The 23,282-nt window shown below is 37.6% G+C and overlaps 1 protein-coding gene across 1 annotated transcript in view; it reads right to left on the bottom strand.

Annotated features, from left to right (window-relative positions):
• The window catches only part of TMEFF2 (transmembrane protein with EGF like and two follistatin like domains 2), a 285,073-nt gene that overhangs the window by 2,068 nt on the left and 259,723 nt on the right, over positions 1-23,282 (bottom strand). The window contains exons 8-9 of the mRNA XM_049887727.1: positions 4,238-4,361; positions 2,137-2,295 (exon numbers count right to left, since the gene is read on the bottom strand). Of these exons, the coding sequence (XP_049743684.1) occupies positions 2,137-2,295; positions 4,238-4,361 (283 nt within the window). The remainder of the gene's footprint in view (positions 1-2,136; positions 2,296-4,237; positions 4,362-23,282) is intronic.

Genomic DNA, 23,282 nt, shown 5'->3' on the forward strand with positions numbered 1-23,282 from the left:
TCTGACGCACATGAGGTCACCATGAGTTGGAATTGACAGCAACTGGTAAGAATGGAAACGTGATTAATGCATGGACCTGTGATAAACAGCAGGCTTGAAAACATCTGCTAAAGGATTTAGAGCTTTGCGTTTTTGTCATACATGAAGTAGTAATCTTATTATTTTGAGATTATATCCATTAAATGTGAGTTTCATTTTTCATGTACTAATATTACCTAGATATCAGGAATTTTTTTTATAGTAATGCAGGGCAGTTTCTTACGTTTTAGACTCTTTTCTATCTTTTTGCTTGATACTCAGTATTTTTGGTTTCTTGAGTTATCTTTATGTTACCCCGAATCTATTTTAATATAATCCACCGACTCACTTGGCACCTAAACGTGAGAGTCACGTTGATGAACTCAACTTGGCTTGGAGCAGCACGAAGCTCCAGTTGATGATCTTCCCTTAAGCCTTTAGGCCAGGCAGGATTTATGAACCATATTTTGTCTTTTTCAAGAGCAAATGCCACACTTGTCCTTAAAGAAGATAGTGCAGTGATACTGAGATGTATTATAGCCTTTATTTTCTAAGGAAATGATACTTTCTTTTTGAAAATAGTTTTTTGGAGAAGCATTCTGATTTATTGCAGAGCTTTACAAATGAATGAAAGTCTAAATGAGCTTTGCGTGGTGAATTTGGTGAAAACCTTGAAAAACTTCCTTAGAACTTTTAAAAGGAGAGTGTAATCAAGTCAGAAAGAAGCATTTTCCATAATTTTCTAGTTATACAAGACATAAATAGTATCTATTTGGTTTAGAATCTTATTCTTTGTTGCTGTGGGTCTGTATGCTAATGAAGTTCAGCAAATACCTGGCCTCATTCCAAGCCCAACGTCAGGCTTCACTGATTAGTCAGGGTCTCCTTTCACGTTGAAACTCGATAGATTGCCAAATCTCTCTCAATCTAGCTCTCCAGGAAACAGCTACCAACTGACTGGACTAGGAATTTGATACAAAATCTTGTGATATTTGTTGCATATTTTCATATATCCAAGATTTTAATTGACTAAAACAATCCTTTTCATTACAACTATTTTCTTTGCATTTTGTGATTAAAAGCTGTTTTGCAACCTTCTTGGGATAAAAATATATTCTTTATACCAAGGTATGTTGAAAATTATTATACCCGAAAGTTATATTTAGAAGCATAAGTGCCAGGAATGAAATATGTAATTTAATTGTCTAGGCCTTGTTGTAAAATCTACCCTGACCTCATTTGGGATACCAATTTAAGAAGTAAGGAAACTGATCATTTCAATAGTCTGTTAGTAGTTTGAATGAAGGCTGGCCCAGTGGTGTCACTAGGGAGGGTGCAGGGTGTGCAGATTGACCAGGTGACACTGTTAGAGGGGGTGACACCACAATGACTGTCTAAAATTTCTGTGCAGTGTTTCAGCAGAAATTTGTTATTTTTTATAAAAATATTCCTGCACTTACTTATAACAACAGAAACATTTTTCATAAGCCCAACTTACATGTATCAATATACCTACAAGGCTAAAACTCTATGCTAATTTACTTTTTGAATTTTCTAATGTACTGAGGTGAGAGCTGTGATTATTAACCAATTGCAATGACACTTCGAATCACTTGGTTTTGTCTGCTTGCGCTACAATCGGGCACTGTTGTTTTTGTTGCTGCCAGTATTTTTATAGTGGCTGATTTTGTCAAATTTTCTGCTGTTTTAACTACAATATTGTGGTAATTAACATAGGTAGGGGTGAAACCATGAGTTACTGCACTGGGTGACACCAACCCTAGTCATGCCACTGGGCTGACCTTTTATAGTTAAAAGAGAAAAGCATATTTAAACAAAGGTTAGCATTACATATTAGGGAAAAAATGACCTTTGCTTAGAATATAAATAATCCTCATCATAACACAAAAATAATGAAAATAATTTGTACCACTCCAACATGAAAATCAACACCTTTCCATTTGTCTATTCAAATGCTCTTATGATGAGGAAACAGGACTCCTGGAGAACGGAAGGCTGCAGAGTCCATGAGGGGACTCGTAATCAGAGTGATCTGATTAAAACAATGAAGAACAACATATCCTCTTATTTGGGTTGTCACTGAGTACAGTTACTGACCTTGTGATGCACAGGACCACCACACAGATGACAGCAATCTGAATCGTTCCAATCACAGCTGCGATTAAGACGTACTGAAATCTTACAGGACCCGGAACAACATATAGAACACTGTAGTCCTTTTTTTCACAGTGTTGTCCAGTATAACCAGCATCACACCTGGAAGAAAATATGATGACCATTGACTGGTAGCTGCTGGATTCATTTTTATAGATAGCCAATAACAACTTATCTTTGTCAGGAAATTAAGGTTTTTTTTTTTTTATTTTTAATCTTCCTCTTTAAAACAATACTACTTTGTTGATAAGGTTCTTAACTATGTATTTTCAACATGGTTTCTTCACATTTTTAGTTTGGAAGCTATGTGGTTTCTTGTTACAGTTATAATACTGGATTTTGAAGATAGGAGGATTGGTAAATAATTTGTTTTTGGTGGCAATACAGAAAGACAATAGATGTCTAGGAATAATTGTTCTTTCTATTTTTTTTTTTTAGGTAAGCCCTATGTTTTTGTCTTAATTTGCCCTTTAATCAATCTAAGTTGATGTTATTGCCTAAGAAAAGGCTTGTTTCTGATGACACGGATATTAAGATTACAGCTGTTTATTAATTTTTGGATAACACATTTCCTGTACTATTTTCAGGATTAATGTTGAAAATATTGTGACCAGTAGCACAAAAAGAGCCATCCCTCCAATTTACCAGTCATAAAGTCATCTGCTGATGTTAGAAAGTTAAAGAAAAAAAGCAATTATGATATAGGCAATGTAGTTCTGAAAAACACAGCCATGTGCTATTCGGAGCCCTGTGGTGCAGTGGTTAAGAGCTTGGCTGCTAACCATAAGGTTCATCTGAGAATGAATGATGCCTCTCACTAATCCCTGCCCAGAGAGCTTGGGCAGACAATCGGCATGTAAAGATTAGCATTTGACATCAAAATGAGAAAAATGCTCTTATCAAAACAATATTAAAGGGAATCAACTTGTCATTGATTTTGCATACGATTTTAGGACTTCACTTTTAATATCTCATAACTATATCCTGGGGTCTTCCCTCTCTGCAGCAAGAAGCATTTAACAATGAGGAGCAGCAGGAGTAACCTCTCAGTTATGCTCCCTTTCCTGGCTTCTCTAGAAGGCAGATGCTAGTGGATTCAGTGAAGGGAAATGTGAAAGGAAGATAGCCCTTGACAAGAAGAGAGGGAGGAAGGGAGAGAGGCATGGAAAGATGGCAGGAGGGGGGTGAATTGATGGGAAGAGGTTGGGAGGTAGAGAGGGCAAGAGGCAGGGAAGGAAAAGGAGGTGGCGAGAGAGAAAGAGAGAGAGAGAATTCCTTTCATTATGTAACAACCCATTATTTCATCCTACATCACTAATATATTATTTTAAATAAAAATACATTTGTTCACTTCGGCTCTTACCATTTCTGAAATAATTATATTCTAGCCATGAATGCAACAAATATTTCTGTTTATCAACTAGATCCAGAGAAGAAATTTCTTTGCATCTCCACTGAGTTCGAGACAGGCGAGGTATAGTGAATAATCCATCGCATTATACAAGCCTTGTGGATAGGAGATTCGTAGAAAATAGTGAGGGCTTGGTAAAACCGAGAGGGATTATACTTATTAGAAGACCAGAAGGATGTAGGAAAAGATTTAACTCCTCAAAGCAACTATGTTATCTAATATACAGTAAGGTTTCATCCATTAGTTTGCTTGAGAAATGTTCATTGAGCAACTGATGGGTGCCAAGCACTGTTCTAGCTTCAGGTAGGTTCAGGGGAAAGAGTGGTGAACAATACAGAGAAGTCTGTGCCTTTGAGGAGATTCTGTTGCACAAAGCATGATTTCACATTCTACTAGAAGGATATATGTAATAAGGTGCTACACAGTACTTGAGTGTGTAAGACAAACATTTTGTAGATTTCCTGTGTGTGTGTGTGTGTGGGTGGGTGGGTGCATGCAGGAGAGGTAGAGATAAGTTGTGTTGATGATCACATATTCAGGCAGAATGTCATCCCATTTGCTGGAAACATCTAAAATCCAGTTTCTACATTTTTTACTTTATGCTTTTAAATAGTTACAGAGTGAAAACGTTACCTGCAAGATGGCTCCTGCATATTTATGGAATGTTCGCACCTCCCGTGCATGCAGAAACCATTGTAGTGTTCTGGACAGGGTATGTGGTGTTCTCTGGCACTTTCTTCTAATTTGTTCGCATTCTCTGTGAATACATATAAAAGCAAGCAATCCTGTAAATACTTTCTTAGCCCAGCAGGATCAAGCAGTACACTAAGAAGCAAAGCTACAGTAGGCAAAGATTTTTAAAAGGGCAAGCACTGAAAGGCCATGCTTCAGAAGAAAGAGGAAGAAAGAGCTGAAAGACAGATGTCTTTACAATTGTGTTTAGAGAAGAAACTGCAAAATTACCCAGTGCTTTTCATGCTTTTATGCAATTTTCTACATCTTTAACAGCTAGTGATGTTTCTGTGAGTTGTCAGACAGCTTTAATTTTCCTCACGTAGAGACTGTACGTTGATCATAAAATAATCCAAGAAGAAATATTGTATTTTTGAATTTCAAAGCCCAGCATAATGTCCTTAAGAGTAAATTGCTCCAATACATTGATACTTTCTCAATGTGGGAGCTTAGAAGTTAAAATATGACTGTGTTCAATTGTTAAACAGACATTTTCCAAAATCAAATGAAAATTTCAGCAAATGTATTCTTTCAGACATTTTTTTTCATCTACTGTGAACATGAATTTTACTAGGACCCATACATTTTTTTATTGCCAAAATAAAGCTATTGGAAGAGTAAAAGTTATTCCAGAATCACTTATGTAGATATTCGTACAGTACATACTGAATGCTATAAGTATATTTTAATGCATACTATTCGGCCTATGTTAACAATGTTATGTAAAATTTAAATTTATGGGGGAAAAAAAAAAACCTTGTGTTCTAAAATGAACACTTTTCCCTGTCATTAAGAATAAGTTTTATTTGGTTTCTCAAGCTTCTGTAAAGATATTTAAATATGTTTTTCTGATATTTGTTGGTCCCAATATGTTTGCTTCATATTTGTACCAATATCTCTAAGTGGTCTTTTTGATTTATTTATAAGTTCATTTTATAATAAAAATTTTAGCCTTTTTTAAGTTTTACTTATAATCTGAAACTTAATATTCTTGGAAGTTCCTCCTTAAGCACATAAGAAGTGGAACTTTCCTTGTCTTCAGTCTAGACACTTTGGTAGACACCCTAGTAATTGGTTAGCTGTAATGGGAGAATGTGAATGAAGTAATATTTCTATGAAATATGTTATTCCCTATTATTTTTCCATAAGGGTATATATTTCTTATTACAGTTCATCCTTATCATTTTTACCAGGATTTATTGATGATAAGCCTGTTCATCAGGAGAAAAAACATTTTCTTTGCTATTAGTGATTAACAGACAACCAGATTACTTACAAACAGCTACAAAGTATCTATATATTTTAAGATCTAAGAACCACTGCAAAGCATTAACATTTGAAATGAATTGTTAAATATGTGCAGTGCTTTCTTGTGCAGGGATATTTATGTATATTGGGAAGATAGATAATTTTTCAATTTACATTACCTAGATTAGTGCTAATGGGATTTAGCATGAATATGCTAGAAAGTGTAGAGATGCCATTCATTTGTTTTTTATCTTTGTCTCTTTGGTTATGATGACAGGTGATCCTTTTTTTGCATTAAAATATTTCATCATTGATATACCAAAAAACCAAACCCATTGCCGTCAAGTTGATTCCGCCTGATAGCAACCCTATAGGATAGTGTAGAACTGCCCCACAGGGTATCCTAGGAGCGGCTGGTAGGTTCAAACTGCTGACTTTTGGTTAGTAGCTGAATTCTTAACCATTGCACTATACAGTTACCATTAAACTGAATAAACCATTTCCACGCAGAAGATAAAATAAGCCCATTCCTTTAGGCTACTTTGGAATTTTGTGGCATGGTGTTTTCAGTAGCAAATTACAGCTTCAGTAAGCAAACATACTACAACCAAAGTGGATAGTATTGGGTGAAATTTCCAATATGGAAATGTGAAAAAAATGGAAACGGGCAACCATGGTATTTAGATGTTTAGATGTACTTTGGTATGTCTGTGATCATTCATGAATCCCAGGGAGAAGACTGGGCTCGTTCTGTGCCCGGAACAGTGGGCTATAAGCTAGAATGGTCAAACTGTGTACCTATTGTTTAAAGGAGACTTTAGCAGTGGGGTTTGTCGATCCCACTGCTGAAGTAATGAACTAGCACTGATTTTCACTCGTATTTCTGGATATTCTCCCCAAAACTAACTACTCAATGCTTCTATTTAGTGTTCATCAGTAACCCTTCAGTGCTTCTGCATACCTGCATACAGGGGTCTTTTCTGTAATGTCCCTACATTTCAGTTATACACCATGATTTCAGTCATAGTATTTTTTGAACTGAAACTATTACAGCTATTTTCTGTCAGTTCCAAAACAATATCAAGAATTTTCTATTTTGGACAAAAATGTTCCACTCAAAGTCCATATTTTAGATTATTTCATTTTTAACTCTGTCCCTCACTCATAAAAACAGTTTCTGCGTTTGTACCACATACACGATCATAAACTGAAGTGTAGGGCAAAATGAGAGGCTTAGCATGGTAAGAGCTGGATATTTTCATGAGTTCATTATCCAGCCAGGTTGATCATGTGGGAGGGGTATAGCTTCCATCATGGAAAAAAAAAAAAAAACTGCTAATTAGTTTATACCCAGCTTGGAGTGCTCTGTGATGCTTCTGGTAGAGTACTGTCAAGTAAGAAAATAGAGAGATTGACAATAAATGAGCAGAAGAAATGATCCCTGGGCAAGAAATAAAGAATCATCAATATGTGTCAACAAATTTATAGTCACTCCAACCAAGTAAACCAGTTGATTGAAAACCTGAATATATAAACACTTCTAGTAATGCAATAGACATAGTTTAGAAATGAGATCTAAACATATTAAGAAGAGTAGGAACAGAGAAATCTAATATCCCGACCAAACAAGTGTATGGGCCGTGCTGAATATTTGTGATCCTGATACTTTTGTATGCAAGTAATAATAAAGAATTTAAAGATTCAAAAGTAGATAAAAATGACACTTTGGCAGTCTTCGTGTTTTCTCCTGTGGCTGATAATTTAGACGTTGATTTCTCTGTACTCCATTTAAAAAGAGATTTAATGTAAGGTTGTATTCTTTCTCCTAAGTGACATAACATAGTGACTATGGTAGAAACTCTTCATGTCTCTGTTTAAAAACTTCATCCAGTTTCCTGTTTAAGTGTTTACAGATGGTTTGCTCTGAAAGAGATCCTGGCCCTTTTAAGAAAAAATTTCTGTTAAAATCTGAGTTACTTGCAAGCAGAGCTAATGAGGTTGCATGCCCACTGCTAGTCAACACCCTAGACAAGAGCGTAGAAGTGGGCTGCTCTAAAGCACAGCTACATATACAGTTTCTAATGCAGGAGAAGAGGCAGGAGAAGCTAAAGAGAAAGAGGGAATGGCAAGGCCCTGCCTTTCCCCAAGTCAAACAGGTTAAGTGGCTGGACAGGGAGCAGAGCCAAGAATAGTACCTCAAAGAGTTAAGTCAATTTTGCTCAGAGTGGGGTGTCTGTGTGTGTGTGTCTGTGTGCGCACTTGTTTATGGTTACCTCTGCTTTCCTCTCTTCAAAAAGATGAAAATAAGATGTACAAATAATCTATCAAAACAACACTTTATGGGTCAAAGCGAAAATATACCAGTGTAAAATTTGACTAAAACCGTAAACATATCTAAAGAAAGAACGGTTCCCTAAGTTCAAGGGTTAGGGCTTGGCAAAAGAAGCTTCTCAAAGTCAAATCTTGCCATCTATTCAAGCAGTTTCCAGGGTGGTACACCCCAAGTAGCCAGCTTAAAATGGCGCTCTCAGAGTCCCAACTACAGAGCCTGATGCACCAGACTATTAGTGTCTAAAGCTATTCATTATTCGCTCAGTCAACTCATTGCTCTCAGTCTGATATTCTGCTGTATCAACGACCTTAAAAGTATTTGACTTATCTAAAGCCTACAAATTGGGAATGGCTTTGACAGTTCAACACGAATACCTTATCCATCTGACAGTTACATGTTTCATTTGAGTGAATTGATTGGAACTGAATTTCTGGACATTTATCTGGCATGAGTCAGTCTTCTTCAGCCCACACATCCTGGGGCATTGCAATATCAAGTGTCTGCACCTATGGGCCAGACGAACCCTGGTGGTATAGTGGTTAAGTGCTATAGCTGCTAACCAAAGGGTCGGCAGTTCAAATCCGCCAGGCGCTCCTTGGAAACTCCATGGGGCAGCTCTACTCTGTCCTATAGGGTCGCAATGAGTCGGAATCGACTCGACAGCACGGGGTTTGGTTTTTTTGGTTTATGGGCTAGACGACTGGATGAAATTTCTCTGGAGATACCCCTAACTTGCTTTAATCAAGCATTTCTTTCATATATATATACAAATCCCTTACGCCACTGGTTGCCCAGGACGTCTAAGAATTTGTATAAGGATTTCAGAGTAAGTTGGAAAGATTCTAAGCTAGAGCTAACATCAAGGATTTAGTGGATGTTTTCAGAAGACATAATTCTACTACACGTTTTTAAGCAACTACAGCTGTTCGATAAGGGAATGGGTTGAAATGGTGAGTTTCTGGTGATGCTAAAAAGGAGTTGCGTGACCATTTTTCGGGGATGTAGTAGTGTTACTGTGTGACAGGCCGGATTATTTCAAAACTCTAAGTTATTCCAACTGTAAGAGTAATACTTATTTCTATTCTAATTTTTACTTATAAAAATTACTAATATCTACTGATATTTATTTTAAATATATATATTTTTATATTCTGGGAGAAAGAAGTATAGAATAGTGACATTACCATATTTTTATGCAAATAACATGTGCCTTCTGTGTTTGTTTGCCAGCTGCACCCTCCCCCTAAAAGTCACCCTTACAAGTACCATCATGCCAATCCTTTTCCACACCTTGCTATAAAAAAAAAAAGTAGCATAGCTTGCTTATGAAAATACCTCACGAGAAGAGGGCGTGGCTAGCAAACAAATGGAGAAGGCATGCATTATTTGAATAATAATATGGTGGATAAGTTAAACAAAAAGAAATCACATTTCTCTTAATGATGTGGACATTTTATTTTTTCAAAGAGTATAAATTTTTACTATGTCTACAACTCAAACATCGTAGCATAAAATGACCTTCACTATGTGTTGTTTTCTTTTGGGGAGCAATAAGCTTTATGAATCTAAATTCAAATTTTAACGCCATGCTTTGCCACCACAAATTATCTTGACAGGCATATGCACGTGAGTAGTACAGTTGGTTTACTATCATTTCAACTCTCTCTTCTGTTGGGCACGCAAAATCTGACACACTTTTTATGAAACACCATAATTTTCCACTTTGAATAGATCTAATACTGTAATATTTCATATTTAATGACAGTACAGGGAAATTCCGTCATTGAAGTATTCATGTACTTGCACACCTGTTGTGATTACTTGATTTTACTCTTTCCCTACTTACTGCCGTACCTCCAAGACAATTTGAAAATAATTTCATTTGGCCAACTAGAAAAAGAAAAACTCTTACTTTTTTTTTCATTATATTTACATTGTGCCTGAGACAAAAATAAATCATGAATTTAGAAGTAAAATCATGATTGTCCCTGCTGTTGATCAGAGCTGATCTCATAGAAGTTATCTAATTCTTATGATGTCCTTTCCTTATCTTATCAGGTTATGGGCATATGAGGTGGAAGTAAAACTTCCTATCTTGTCTGAATTGCAACCTAAGTTTTTTCAAGACCAGAAAAGTGCTCCTATTGAGAGGGTTCTGAATGTAATGCAATATGAGTCCTTTCAACTTAACAAATTCCACAACAGCCTCACCTGCTGTCATAGTTTCTTCAAGGCACAGATGAGTAGATGAGAAGAGTCTCTCCTTTTTTTTAAGCCTTGAGGACAGAGACTCGAATGAGAATGCTAGCTAAAGGTGACAGCCTCGCGCAAGGGATATGGAGGCAGTTAAGGACACAATCAATTCTCGAGTTTTGTGAAGATCAAAGACCCAGTCATAACATTCCTAGTTAGGTAACCCCGTTAAAGATTTAGAAAAATAACTCTTCAAAATAGAGATCAAGTCCTTCAAACAATACAAATTCAATATTTCTTATGAGTTGAATATTATTCTATTTTTTCAGAAGAGTAATTGAAAGCATTTGGATCCAAAACTGTGCTAATTAGGCAGTGGCATGGGTGGGAGCAGGATGGAGAGAAGTTCTTCCTTGTTCCACTACTGGTCAGGCACTAATATAAAATGTGAGGTGCAATGATTCGTATCACTGCTTGCGTAAATATTCTTATTGGACATAAAATTAAAATCAAGTGAAAGAAAACTAATTTTCATGTTACTACATTCTCAGGCAAAACCTTAATGACATTATTCAAGAATTGCTTGAATTTAAATTGGAAAAAGTACCAGCAACTGAAATATACAAAGTAATTTGGGGACTGGAGTGTTTGACATGCGACAACACTGGAGGGTTATTTGCATGGGCTTTTATTATCTCAGCTTCTACTGGTAATATATTTACATACATAAAAGCTGAGAAATCTGTGAAATCGTGGGAGAGAAACTTTTATGTAACATTTTCGCTTATGATATCCAAATACAATAATTATAATTGAAGAATCTGACATAATAAGGCTCATACGGATTTAGCTAGAAATTCTGGACCTCCAAGAAAAAAACTGAGAAAAGCATTTTTTTGTTGTTGTTTGTTTATTATTAAGACCAAAATAAGCAGATCCTTAGCCATTTGCTCCATCTCCTAACTTAGAAATGGCCTGGCTTTGAATGATTTGCCCTCAAAAAAGAACGAATAGGGCAGGCCACTGGGTGAAGCTGTATTCAGCCTCTAATGGTCCTTTTCCAAACTTTGCCACTCAGTCAACAGCCTATTAACTCTCAGCAAGTGGGTAGCTCCTATAGGCTTGGAAGATTTACCCTGAACATCTTTAAAAAATACAATATTTTATGTTTCTGACATCACCTCAGTAAATATCAGGTCTTGGGAAGAGGTAGGCATCTATGGTTCATTAGCCTCTCAGGAGCCCAGAGCTATATAGTTGCCTTAAACTTATCTGGGGCAATTTGCTATTGCTATTCCTACCGAGTTCTTACTGCAGCATTTCTCCTCACTTCCAAGCTGCTCTTCAAAGACAAAGTTTGCTATAAAACTTATAGAAAGAAAAAAATTATGAAAGCCATTTTAGGCCATGAATAGTTTTTCTCCTTGTTTCTTTTCTCTCAAACTTAATCTAGGTTTTCTGGTCAAATTTATTTGCTTAATGGCTAATCCGGGAACCCTTTCATAGTACACTTCTTTGGTGACAATGTTGAAAATGACAACCCAAGGGACAGGGGACAGAAGCAATGTGATCAGGTTCTGTCCATGCTAGCCTTCTGGGCTATGTGAGTCAAGCTATGTTCCCCTTTGTAGGCCGCTTATACAGAACTGGCTAAATTGCTAAAATAAGCCTTCTTGAGTGGCACATTTATTTTACTCCGTGACCCTGAAGTTACTAACCGGCACAGGGTGAAGAGAATTTAGGTTGGAATACTCATGGAAGCATAGAAGAAATAAAAATTTTAATAACATAAAAAATACCAAACCCATTGCCATCAAGTCGATTGACTCATCAGGTCCCTATAAGACAGAGTAGAACTGCTCCATAGGGTTTCCAAGACTGTAAATCTTTACAGAAGCAGACTGCCTCGTCTTTCTCCTGCAGAGCAGCTGGTGGGTTCAAACCTCTGACCTTTCGATTAGCAGTTGAACACTTTAACCACTGCACCACCAGGGCTCCTTTGATCAGTACAACTAGGGTCAATGCCAGTGCTCTTTCCATACAGAACATTAAGAAGTAATAAAAACCAAGACTACATTTGGCCTCCATAACTTATTTGTTTATTATGTTCTCTCTATAGCTTCTGACCTTTCATTCCACCTGGATCCTACTACAGCTCTGGAAACCATTTTTTTTCTTCTTTCTTCCTCTTACCCCCAGAGAAGCATTCTGTCTAAGGCCAAACCATCATGAATCTGAACTCTTCCATTCTCCTCCAGGGCTCTCTCTATCAAATAGCTCCTTTCTCTCCCACATCTTCAACCTCTTCTTCTCTCTGCTCCTTGCCATCAGCATTTAAACATTTTCTAACGTCTCCCTTTTTTTTTTTTTTTAATTTTTATTGTGCTTTAAGTGAAAATTTACAGATCAAGTCAGTCTCTCACACAAACAACCATATACACCTTGCTACATACCTCCAATTGCTCTCCCCCTAATGAGACAGCCCGCTCCCTCCCTCCACTCTCTCTTTTCATGTCCATTTCACCAGCTTCTAACCCCCCTACCCTCACATCTACCCTCCAGGCAGGAGATGCCAACATAGTCTCAAGTGCCTACCTGATCCAAGAAGCTCACTCCTCACCAGCATCCCTCTCCATCCCATTGTCCAGTCCAATCCCTGTCTGAGGAGTTGGCTTTGGGAATGGTTCCTGTACTGGGCCAACAGAAGGTCTGCGGGCCATGGCCACTGGGGTCCTTCTAGCCTGGTCGTTTTACAAGAATTTGGGGTCTGCATCCCACTGCTCTTCTGCTCCCTCAGGGGTTCTCTGTTGTAGCCGGGCACCATCTAGTTCTTCTGGTCTCAGGCTGATATAGCCTCTGGTTTATGTGGCATTTTCTGTCTCTTGGACTCGCAATTACCTTGTGTCCTTGGTGTTTTTCATTCTCCTTTGATCCAGGTGGGTGGAGACCAGTTGATGCATCTTAGATGGCCGCTTGCTAGTGTTTAAGACCCCAGATGCCACTCTCGAAAATAGGATGCAGAATGCTTTCTTAATAAATTTTATTATGCCAATTGACTTAGATGTCCCCTGAAACCATGGTGCCCAGACCTCTGCCCTTGCTATGCTGGCCTTCGAAGCATTCAGTTTATCCCAGAAACTGCTTTGCTTTTGGTTTAGTCCAGTTGTGCTGACCTCGCCTGTATTGTGTATTGTCTTTCCCTTCACCTAAAGTAGTTCTTATCTACTATCTAGTTAGTGAATACCCCTCTCCCACCCTCCCACCCTCCACCCTCTCGTAACCATCAAAGAATATTTTCTTGTCTGTTTAAACTATTTCTCCAGTTTTTATAAGAGTGGTCTTATACAGTTTTTGTCCTTTTGCAACTGGCTAATTTCACTCAGCATAATGTCTTCTAGATTCCTCCATGTTATGAAATGTTTCACAGATTCATCGTTGTTCTTTATCGATGCATAGTATTCCACTGTGTGAATATACCATAATTTATTTATCCATTCATCCATTGATGGGCACCTTGGTTGCTTCCATCTTTTTGCTATTGTAAACAGTGTTGCAATAAACATGGGTGTGCATATATCTGTTTGTGTAAAGGCTCTTATTTCTCTAGGATATATTCCAAGGAGTGGGATTGCTGAATGGTATGGTAGTTCTATTTTGAGCCTTTTAAGGAAGTGCCAAATCAATTTCCAAAGTGGTTGTACCATTTTACATTCCCACCAGCAGTGTATAAGTGTTCCAAACTCTCCACAGCCTCTCCAACATTCATTATTATTTTTTTTTTTTTGGATTAGTGCCAGCCTTGTTGGAGTGAGATAGAATCTCATTGTAGTTTTGATTTACATTTCTCTAATGGCTAATGATCGTGAGCATTTCCTCATGTATCTGTTAGCTACCTGAATGTCTTCTTTAGTGAAGTGTCCGTTCATATCCTTTGCCCATTTTTTTAATTGGATTATTTGTCTTTTTGTAGTTGAGTTTTTGCAGTATCCTGTAGATTTTAGAGATCAGGCACTGATCGGAAATGTCATAGCTAAACAGTTTTTCCCATTCTGTAGGTAATCTTTTTACTCTTTTGGTGAAGTGTTTGGATGAGCGAATGTATTTGATTTTTAGGAGCTCCCAGTAATCTAGTTTTTCTTCTGCATTGTTAATAATGTTTTGTATGCCGTTTATGGCATGTATTAGGGCTCCTAACGTCCCTATTTTTTCTTCCATGATCTTTATCATTTTAGGTTTTATATTTAGGTCTTTAATCCATTTTGAGTTCCTTTTTGTGCATGGTATAGGGTATGGGTCTTGTTTCATTTTTTTGCAGATGGATATCCAGTTATGCCAGCACCATTTGTTCAAAAGACTATCTTTTCCCCATTTAACTGCTTTGGGGCCTTTCTCAAATATCAACTGCTCATATGTGGATGGATTTATGTCTGGATTCTCAATTCTGTTCCATTGGTCTGTGTATCTGTTGTTATAGCAGCATCAGGCTGTTTTGAGTACTGTGGTAGTATAATAGGTTCTAAAATCAGGTACAGTAAGGTCTCCCACTTTGTTCTTCTTTTTCAGTAATGCTTTACTTATCTGAGGCCTCTTGCCCTTCCATATGAAAATGGCGATTTGTTTCTCCATCTTGTTAAAAAATGTCGTCGGAATTTGGATCGGAATTGCATTAAACCTATAGCTCACTTTTGGTAGAATAGACATATTTATAATGTTAAGGCTTCCTATCCATGAGCAAGGTACGTTCTTCCACTTATGTAAGTCTCTTTTGGTTTCTGGCAGAAGTGTTTTGTAGTTTTCTTTGTATAAGTCCTTTACATCTTTGGTAAGATTTATTCCTAAGTATTTTATCTTCTTCGAGGCTACTGTAAATGGTATTGATTTGGTGGTTTCCTCTTCGATGTTCTTTTTGTTGGTGTAGAGGAATCCAACTGATTTTTGTATGCTTATCTTGTATCCCCATACTCTGCTGAACTCTTCTATTAGTTTCAGTAGCTTTCTTGAGGATTCCTCAGGGTTTTCTGTGTATCAGATCATGTCATCTGCAAATAGAGATACTTTTACTTCTTCCTTTCCAATCTGAATGCCCTTTATTTTTTTATCTAGCCTAATTATTCCGGCTAGGACATCAAGCACAATGTTGAATAACAGTGGTGATAAAAGGCATCCTTGTCTTGTTCCCGATCTCAAGGGGAATGCTTTCAGGCACTCTCTATTTAAGATGATGTTGGCTATTGGCTTTGTGCAAATGTCCTTTATTATGTTGAGGAATTTTCCTTCTATTTCTATTTTGCTGAGAATTTTTGTCATGAGTGGGTGTTGAGCTTTGTCAAATGCCTTTTCTGCATCAATTGATAAAATCATGTAATTCTTGTCTTTTGTTGTATTTATATGATGGATTACACTAATTGTTTTTGTAATGTTGAACCATCCCTGCATACCTGGTATGAATCCCACATGGTCATGGTGAATTATTTTTTTGATATGTTGTTGAATTCTATTGGCTAGAATTTTGTTGAGGATTTTTGCATCTGTGATCATGAGGGATATAGGTCTGTAATTTTCTTTTTTTTTTTTTTGGTGCCTTTTCGTGGTTTTGGTGTCAGGGATATGCCCGCTTCATAGAATGAGTTTGGGAGTATCCTGTCCTTTTCTATGCTCTGAAATACCTTTAGTAGTGGCGGTGTTCACTCTTCTCTGAATGTTTTGTAGAACTCTGCAGTGAAGCTGTCCGGGCCAGGGTTTTTTTTTTTTGTTGTTGTTGTTGTTGTTGAGAGTTTTTTGGTTACCTTTTCAATCTCTTCTTTTGTTATGGGTCTATTTAGTAGTTCTACCTCTGTTTCTGTCAGTTTATGTAGGTAGTGTGTTTCTAGGAATTTATCCATTTCTTCTAGGTTTTCAAATTTGTTAGAGTACAATTTTTCATAGTAATCTGATGTAATTTTTTCAATTCCAGTTGGGTTTGTTGTAATATTGCCCATCTCATTTCTTATTTGGGTTATTTGCTTCCTCCCCTATTTTTCTTTTGTCAGTTTGGCCAGTGGTTTATCAATTTTGTTATTTTTTTCAAAGAACCAGCTTTTGTTCTTGTTAATTCTTTCAGTTGTTTTTCTATTTCATTTAGTTCAGCTCTAATTTTTATTATTTGTTTTCTTCTGGTGCCGGAGGGTTTCTTTTGTTGTTCTCTTTCTATTTGTTCAATTGCAGGGATAATTCTTTGATTTTGGCCCTTTCTTCTTTTTGGTTGTGTGCATTTATTGATATAAACTGACCTCTGAGCACTGCTTTCGCTGTGTCCCAAAGGTTCTGATAGGAAGTGTTTTCACTGGATTCTATGAATTTCTTTATTTCATCCTTAATGTCTTCTATAATTCAATCTTTTTTGAGCAGGTTATTGTTCAGTTTCTAAGTGTTTGATTTGTTTTCCCTGCTTTTTCTTTTATTTATTTCCACTTTTATGGCCTTATGGTCAGAGAAAATGCTTTGTAATATTTCAATGTTTTGGATTCTGCTAAGGCTAGCTTTATGACCTAATATGTGGTCTATTCTAAAGAACGTTCCATGTGTGTTGGAAAAGAAACTATACTTGGCTGCTGTTGGGTGGAGTGTTCTGTATATGTCTATGAGGTCATGTTGGTTGATTGGGGCTTTTGGATCTTCTGTGTATTTATTGAGCTTCTTTCTGGATGTCCTGTCCTTCACTGAAAGTGGTGTGTTGAAGTCTCCTACTATTATTTTGGAGCTGTCTATTTCACTTTTCAATGCTGAGAGAGTTTGTTTTATGTATCTTGCAGCCCTGTCTTTGGGTGCATAAATATTTACTATGGTTATATCTTCTTGGTATATTGTCCCTTTAATCATTATATTGTGTCCTTTCTTATCCTTTATGATGGATTTAACCTTAAAGTCTATTTTGTCAGAAATTAATATTGCCACTCCTGCTCTTTTTTGATTGTTGTTTGCTTGATATATTTTTTTCCATCCTTTGAGTTTTAGTTTGTTTTCGTCTCTAAAGTCTAAGGTGTGTCTCTTGTAGGCAGCATATAGATGGATCGTGTTTTTTAATCCATTCTGCCACTCTCTGTCTCTTTATTGGTACATTTAGTCCATTTACATTCAGCATAATTATGGATAAGTATGAATTTAGAGCTATCATTTCGATGTCTTTTTTTTGTGTGTTGTTGACAATTTCTTTTTCCCACTTAATTTTATGTGCTGAGTAGATTATATATTGTCCTTTCCTCATGTAAGTTGTTCTTGGTTTTGTTTCTGCTGAGTCTCTATTTTTTTCTTGTATTTTATTTTGATGTGTAGGATAGTTTGTCTCCTTTTGGTTACCTTATTATTTACCTCTATTTTTCTAAATTTAAACCTGACTTTTATTTCTTTGTATTGCCTTGTCTTCCTCTCCATATGGAATATCTATGACTACATTTCTTAGTTCCTCTTTATTGTTTTAATGTTGTCTTCTTTTACATAATAATATTGCTGTTTCCATATTTTGAGCATTTTTTAATCTTGATTTATTTTTGTGATTTCCCTGTCTTGGTTGACTTCTGATTCCTCTGCCCAGTGTTCTAGTCTAGGGTTGATACCTGATATTATTGATTTTCTAACCAAAGAACTCTCTTTAGCATTTCTTGTAGTTTTGGTTTGGTTTTTATGAATTCTCTAAACTTCTGTTTATCTGGAAATGTCCGAATTTCACCTTCATATTTGAGAGACAGTTTTGCTGGATATATTATTCTTGGCTGGCATTTTTTTTCCTTCAATTTTGTATATAAATCATCCCATTGCATTCTTGCCTGCGTGGTTTCTGCTGAGTAGTCCGAGCTTATTCTTATTGACTCTCCTTTGTAGGTGACTTTTCATTTATCCTTAGCTGCTCTTAGAATTCTTTCTTTGTCTTTGGTTTTGGCAAGTTTGATAATATGTCTTGGTGACTTTCTTTTAAAATCTACCTTATGTAGAGTTCAGAAACCCTGGTGGTGTAGTGGTTAAGTGCTACGGCTGCTAACCAAAAGGTTGGCAGTTTGAATCTGCTAGGCACTCCTTGGAAACTCCATGCTGCAGTTCTACTCTGTCCTATAGGGCTGCTATGAGTCGGAATTGACTCAATGGCAGTGGGTTTGGTTTTTTGGTTTTATGTGGAGTTCGATGAGCATCTTGGATAGATATCTTCTCATCTTTCACGATATCAGAGATGTTTTCTGCTAACAAATTTTCAACAATTCTCTCTGTATTTTCTGTTATCCCTCCCTGTGCTGTTACTCCAATCACTCATAGGTTATTTCTCCTGATAGAGTCCCACATGATTCTTAAGGTTTCTTCATTTTTTTAAATTCTTTTATCTGATTTTTCTTCAAATATATTAGTGCCAAGTGCTTTGTCTTCAAGTTCATCCATTCTGCCTTCCACTTGCTCAATTCTGCTTCTCTGACTTTCTATTGAGTTGTCTACTTCTGTAATTTTATTGTTAATCTTCCGAATTTCTGACAGCTGTCTATGGATTTTTTTCAGTTTATTTGGTTTTTCATTATGTTCCTGAATAATCTTTTTAATTTCTGCAATTGCTTTATCTGTGTGCTCCTTGGATTTTCTGCATATTGCCTCATTTCCTTCCTGATGTTTTCAAGGGTTCTGTATATTAATCTTTTGTAATCTGCCTCTGGTAATTCCAGGAAAGCACTTTCATCTAGAATATCCCTTGATTCTTTGTTTTGAGAGCTCATTGAGGAGACCATGGTCTGTTTCTTTATGTGACTTGATATTGACTGTTGTCTCCAAGCCATCTCTAAGTTATTATATTAGTTTATTTTACGTTTGCTTACTGTGTCATAGCTTCTTGCTTTGTTTTGTTTTGAAACGCCAAAATGGGTTGCTTGAGTGTGGCAGCTTGACTATTTTAGCCTTTGGATCTCTGACTTCCTGTCCCCAGATGGTTAGAGCTGTTATCAGGTATATCAGTCCAGGAGTCCATTCCCTCTTCTTGTATGAATTCAGCTCAGGTGTCCAGGTAGCTGATCATCACGTGTGTGGTACAGGCTCTTTCCTACAGCCTTAGAGGGGCAGTGGTGACTGGTGTAGGTACCAGTATCTGGTTGCAACAGGGGTCATACTCTGAACAAGGCAGGGGGCTGAGAACTGTCCTCCACATGTCTTTGAGGAAAGGGTATCCCTGTTCCCTAGAGCATATAGGTGGGTGGGTTCTGCAGATGGACCATGGACACCCAATGTTTTTGGTTGTAAGGAGTGGGAGGTACCAGTTATCCTTGGACCCCTATTGCAGGTGGCTGGGTGACCTGAGTGGAGCCACCAGTCCTTAGGTCCCTGACGTGGGTAGGTGAGGACCCTTTTTAATAGGCAGAGCAATGTCAATTATCAAACACCCACCTCTCTGCTGCACAGCTGAAATGGTTGGGGTCTGCCAACAAGGGCCTATTCTCCTGAAATAGGCCCACACAGGTCCAAGCAGATGGAAAAGGTACTCAAAGTCCATGGGCTGTTTATACCTGGACAGGAGCCGCTTCTGTCCTGGGCGCCCTCGGTTAGTGGAGCTAGCAAATTATCTTTTCCCCCAGTTGCAAATTTATTCCTTCTCCAAGGCTGGGAGAATTGCTCTTGGTGCTCAACAGGGCCTATCTCAGGCCCAGGTAAATCAGCCGCTGAAGCTGGCTTGGGAGCAGGGGGCTCAGTAAAATATATGCAAGTACTTAGCTTTTGCCAAGCATGCCATTCTTCTCTGGTTCTGGAGGTGTGAGTAGGCTGTGTGGCTGGCTGCTTCTTCCTGAGGAAACAGGCTGAACGCTAGTACCAGCCTGCTGTTGCAGCTCCCAGGAATGGTGCCTGAGGGCTCACTACGATTCAGGTCCAGTGACTCCTCTCTGCTTCTGAACCATCTCTTCCTCCCCCTACCCCTCAGTTCAGTTTCTAAGCTTGCCTTTGATATCCAGGAGTCCTAGCTTGTTATAAATATACTCATTTCACTTGTAGTTTCAGGTCTTTGTTGTAAGAGGGCTCGCCGGAAGCATCTGTTTATTCTGCCATCTTGTCTCCGCCTCTATGTCTCCCTTCTTAAAATAAAAACTTAAAAATCTCCCTCAGTCCATGTCTCTTGATAGCCCTTTTGTGTTTTTCTTCCCTTATTGCTAAAATTCTTGAAAATGTTGGCTACACTTCCCATCTCCACTTCCTGAACTACCACCCTTTCATTTTTTAACCCACCAAACTTTGGTCACACTTCAGTGACACAGTTCTGACCAAGGTCATCAACAACATCTTTGTTGTTAAAATGAATAGTCTCTTCTTAGACCTCAACTGTCCTAATCTCTGAGATATATTTGATACAGCAGATCACTTCCTCCTTTTTGAACCCTTTTCTTCCCTGGGCTTCCAAAATACCACCTATTTGTTGTTGTTGTTGTTGTAGCTCCTTCTCAATCTAATTTGTAGGCTCCTCCTTTTTAATCAGTTCCTTAAATATCGACACTTTCTCAAGGTTCTTCTCTTTTTTCATATTAAACATTCTCCCTGAGAGAGCTCTTCCTCATTGCAGGTTTCTAATTTTTTTTCTTCTAAATTTTATTTATGTTGTTGCTGTCATTGAGAATGTGCATAGCAAAACATACACCAATTTAAGTTTCTACATGTACAATTCAGAGATGTTGATTTCATTCTTCAAATTGTGAAACCATTCTCACCCTCCTTTTCTGAGTTGTTCCTCTGTCATTAACATAAACTCACTGCCACCTAAGGTTCCTATCTAATCTTCTGAGTTGCTATTGACAATTTGATCCCAAACAGGTAGTTCTTAAGAAGAATAATGCTCAGGGCAGATCTTTTTTTTTTTTTTTTTTACCAGTTAAGCTAATCTACTGTTTGGTTTTAAGATGACATCAGAGGTTATTTTTGGTTTAAGGTTTAAAGATTTTCTCAGGGCAATAGTTTCAGGGGTTCATCCACCCTCCACGGCTCCAGAAAATCTAGAGTCTATGAGAATTTGAAATCCTGTTCTGCACTTTCCCTGTTTTGATCAGGATTCTTCTACAGAATCTTTGATCAAAATGTTCAGTAATAGTAGCCAGATACCGTCCAGTTTTTCTGCTCCCATGGCAAAGGAAGCAGTTTTTCATGAAAACAATTAGCCACTGTCATGGATTGAATTATGTCCGCCCACAAAATGTGTGTATCAGTTTTGCTGGGCCATGATTCCCAGTGTGATTTTCCTATATGTTGTAAATCCTGCCTCTATGATGTTAATGAGGGAGGATGGGCAGAAGTTGCGTTAGTGAGGCAGGACTCAATCTACAAGATTGGATTTTGTCTTGAGGCAATCTCTTGAGATATAAGAGAGAGAAGTGAGCAGAGAGACGGGGGACCTCATACCACCAAGAAAGCAGTGCCGGGAGCAGAGTGTGTCCTTTGAACCCGGGGTTCCTGTGCAGAGAAGCTATTAGTCTGTGGGAACATTGATGAGAAGGCCAACAGAGAGAGAGAGGCTTCCCCTGGAACTGACACCCTGAATTTGGATTTTTAGCCTACTTTATTGCGAGAAAATAAATTTTTTTTTGTTAAAGCCATCCACTTGTGGTATTTCTGTTATAGTAGCACTAGATGACTAAGACAGCCATGCATTCCATATCCTCCTCCTATTCCTGACTCTCCTTCTTCCTCTGTTGCTCCAAGTGAGTAGAAACCAATTACTGTGTCTTGGAAGACTGCTTACAAGCTTTTAAGACCCCAGGCAGTATGTAACAAAGTAGGAGGTAAAACAGAAGCACTAAACACGTTATTAGGCCAATTAACTCGGATGTCCCATAAAACCATGACCCTAATCCTTCAAACCAAGGAACCAAATCCCATAAGGTGTTTGGCTGTACATAAGCAGCCTCATCAGTTATTTTTTTGCCATTGTAAATATATCTATCATGCAACTTTTGTCAATTCAATTTTTTACAGGCACACAATTTATCGATAGCAATTACAACAACTGGCTGTGCAACTCTACCCTTAATCAATGTGATTTTTCCATGTTAGCTCCCACTACCCCCAACAGGTTTCTACTGTCACCTCACTGCTGCTGACTCCCAAACACTGATTAGTCAGCCATGATCACTTTTTGAGTTTTATATTTATATACCAAAGTGCCTAGTGTCTCTCTTGAAGCACTTACTGATGAAGATCAAAGACTATATAGCCTTCAACATAGATTACACCTCAACATAAAGAAAACAAAAATCCTCACAACTGGATCGATAAGCAACATCATGACAAAAGGAGAAAATATTGAGGTTGTCAAGGATTTCATTTTTCTTGGATTCACAATCAACTCCCATAAAGGCAGCAGTCAAGAAATCAAATGGTATATTGCATTGGGAAAATCTGCTGCAAAAGACCTCTTTAAAGTGTTGAAAAGCAAAGATGTCACTTTGAGGACAAGGTGTGCCTGACCCAAGCCATGGTACAGTCATGCATCGCTTAATGTCCATAATACATTCAGTGAAGTAGGACCTTATGTGATTTGGACATTTTGCGAACACCATATTATATATAGGCCATCCCTGAGTTAGGAATGTTTGATTTATGGACAATTCATACTTAAGAACAGACTGCCATAAAGGCTATTATATTAAAAATTTGAGTTAAATACATATAATCTTTTGTAATAATGAATGTACGTGCTACTTTGTGACATTCATGAAAGCACTGTGGCCTTTGGAAGTGTTTCTTGAGTGTTATGTCCACTATGTGCCATTCTCTGATTAGGATTTCTGAACTCTATTAAAAGCTTATGGGACCATGGATGGATATGCCGTCAGACATGGCCTGGATGGATGTTATGCAATGCATGACAGTATTTTCAATAGCTTTATATGCATGTGAAAGCTGGACAATGAATAAGGGTGACCAAAAAAGAATTGATGCCTTTTAATTATGGTGTTGGCAAAGAATATTAAATATACCAGGGACTGCCAAGAGAATGAACAAATGTGTCTTGGAAGAAATACAGCCAGAATGCTCCTTAGAAAGGAGGATGGCAAGATCTCATCTTATGTACTTTGGACATGTTATCAGGAGGGATCAGTCCCTGGAGAAGGGCATCATGCTTGGTAAAGTAGAAGGTTGGTGAAAAAGAAGGTCTTCAATGAGATGGATTGACAAAGTGGCAATAATGAT

The sequence above is a fragment of the Elephas maximus genome, chromosome 6, assembly GCF_024166365.1.
Source record: "Elephas maximus indicus isolate mEleMax1 chromosome 6, mEleMax1 primary haplotype, whole genome shotgun sequence".
Lineage (NCBI taxonomy): Eukaryota > Metazoa > Chordata > Mammalia > Proboscidea > Elephantidae > Elephas > Elephas maximus.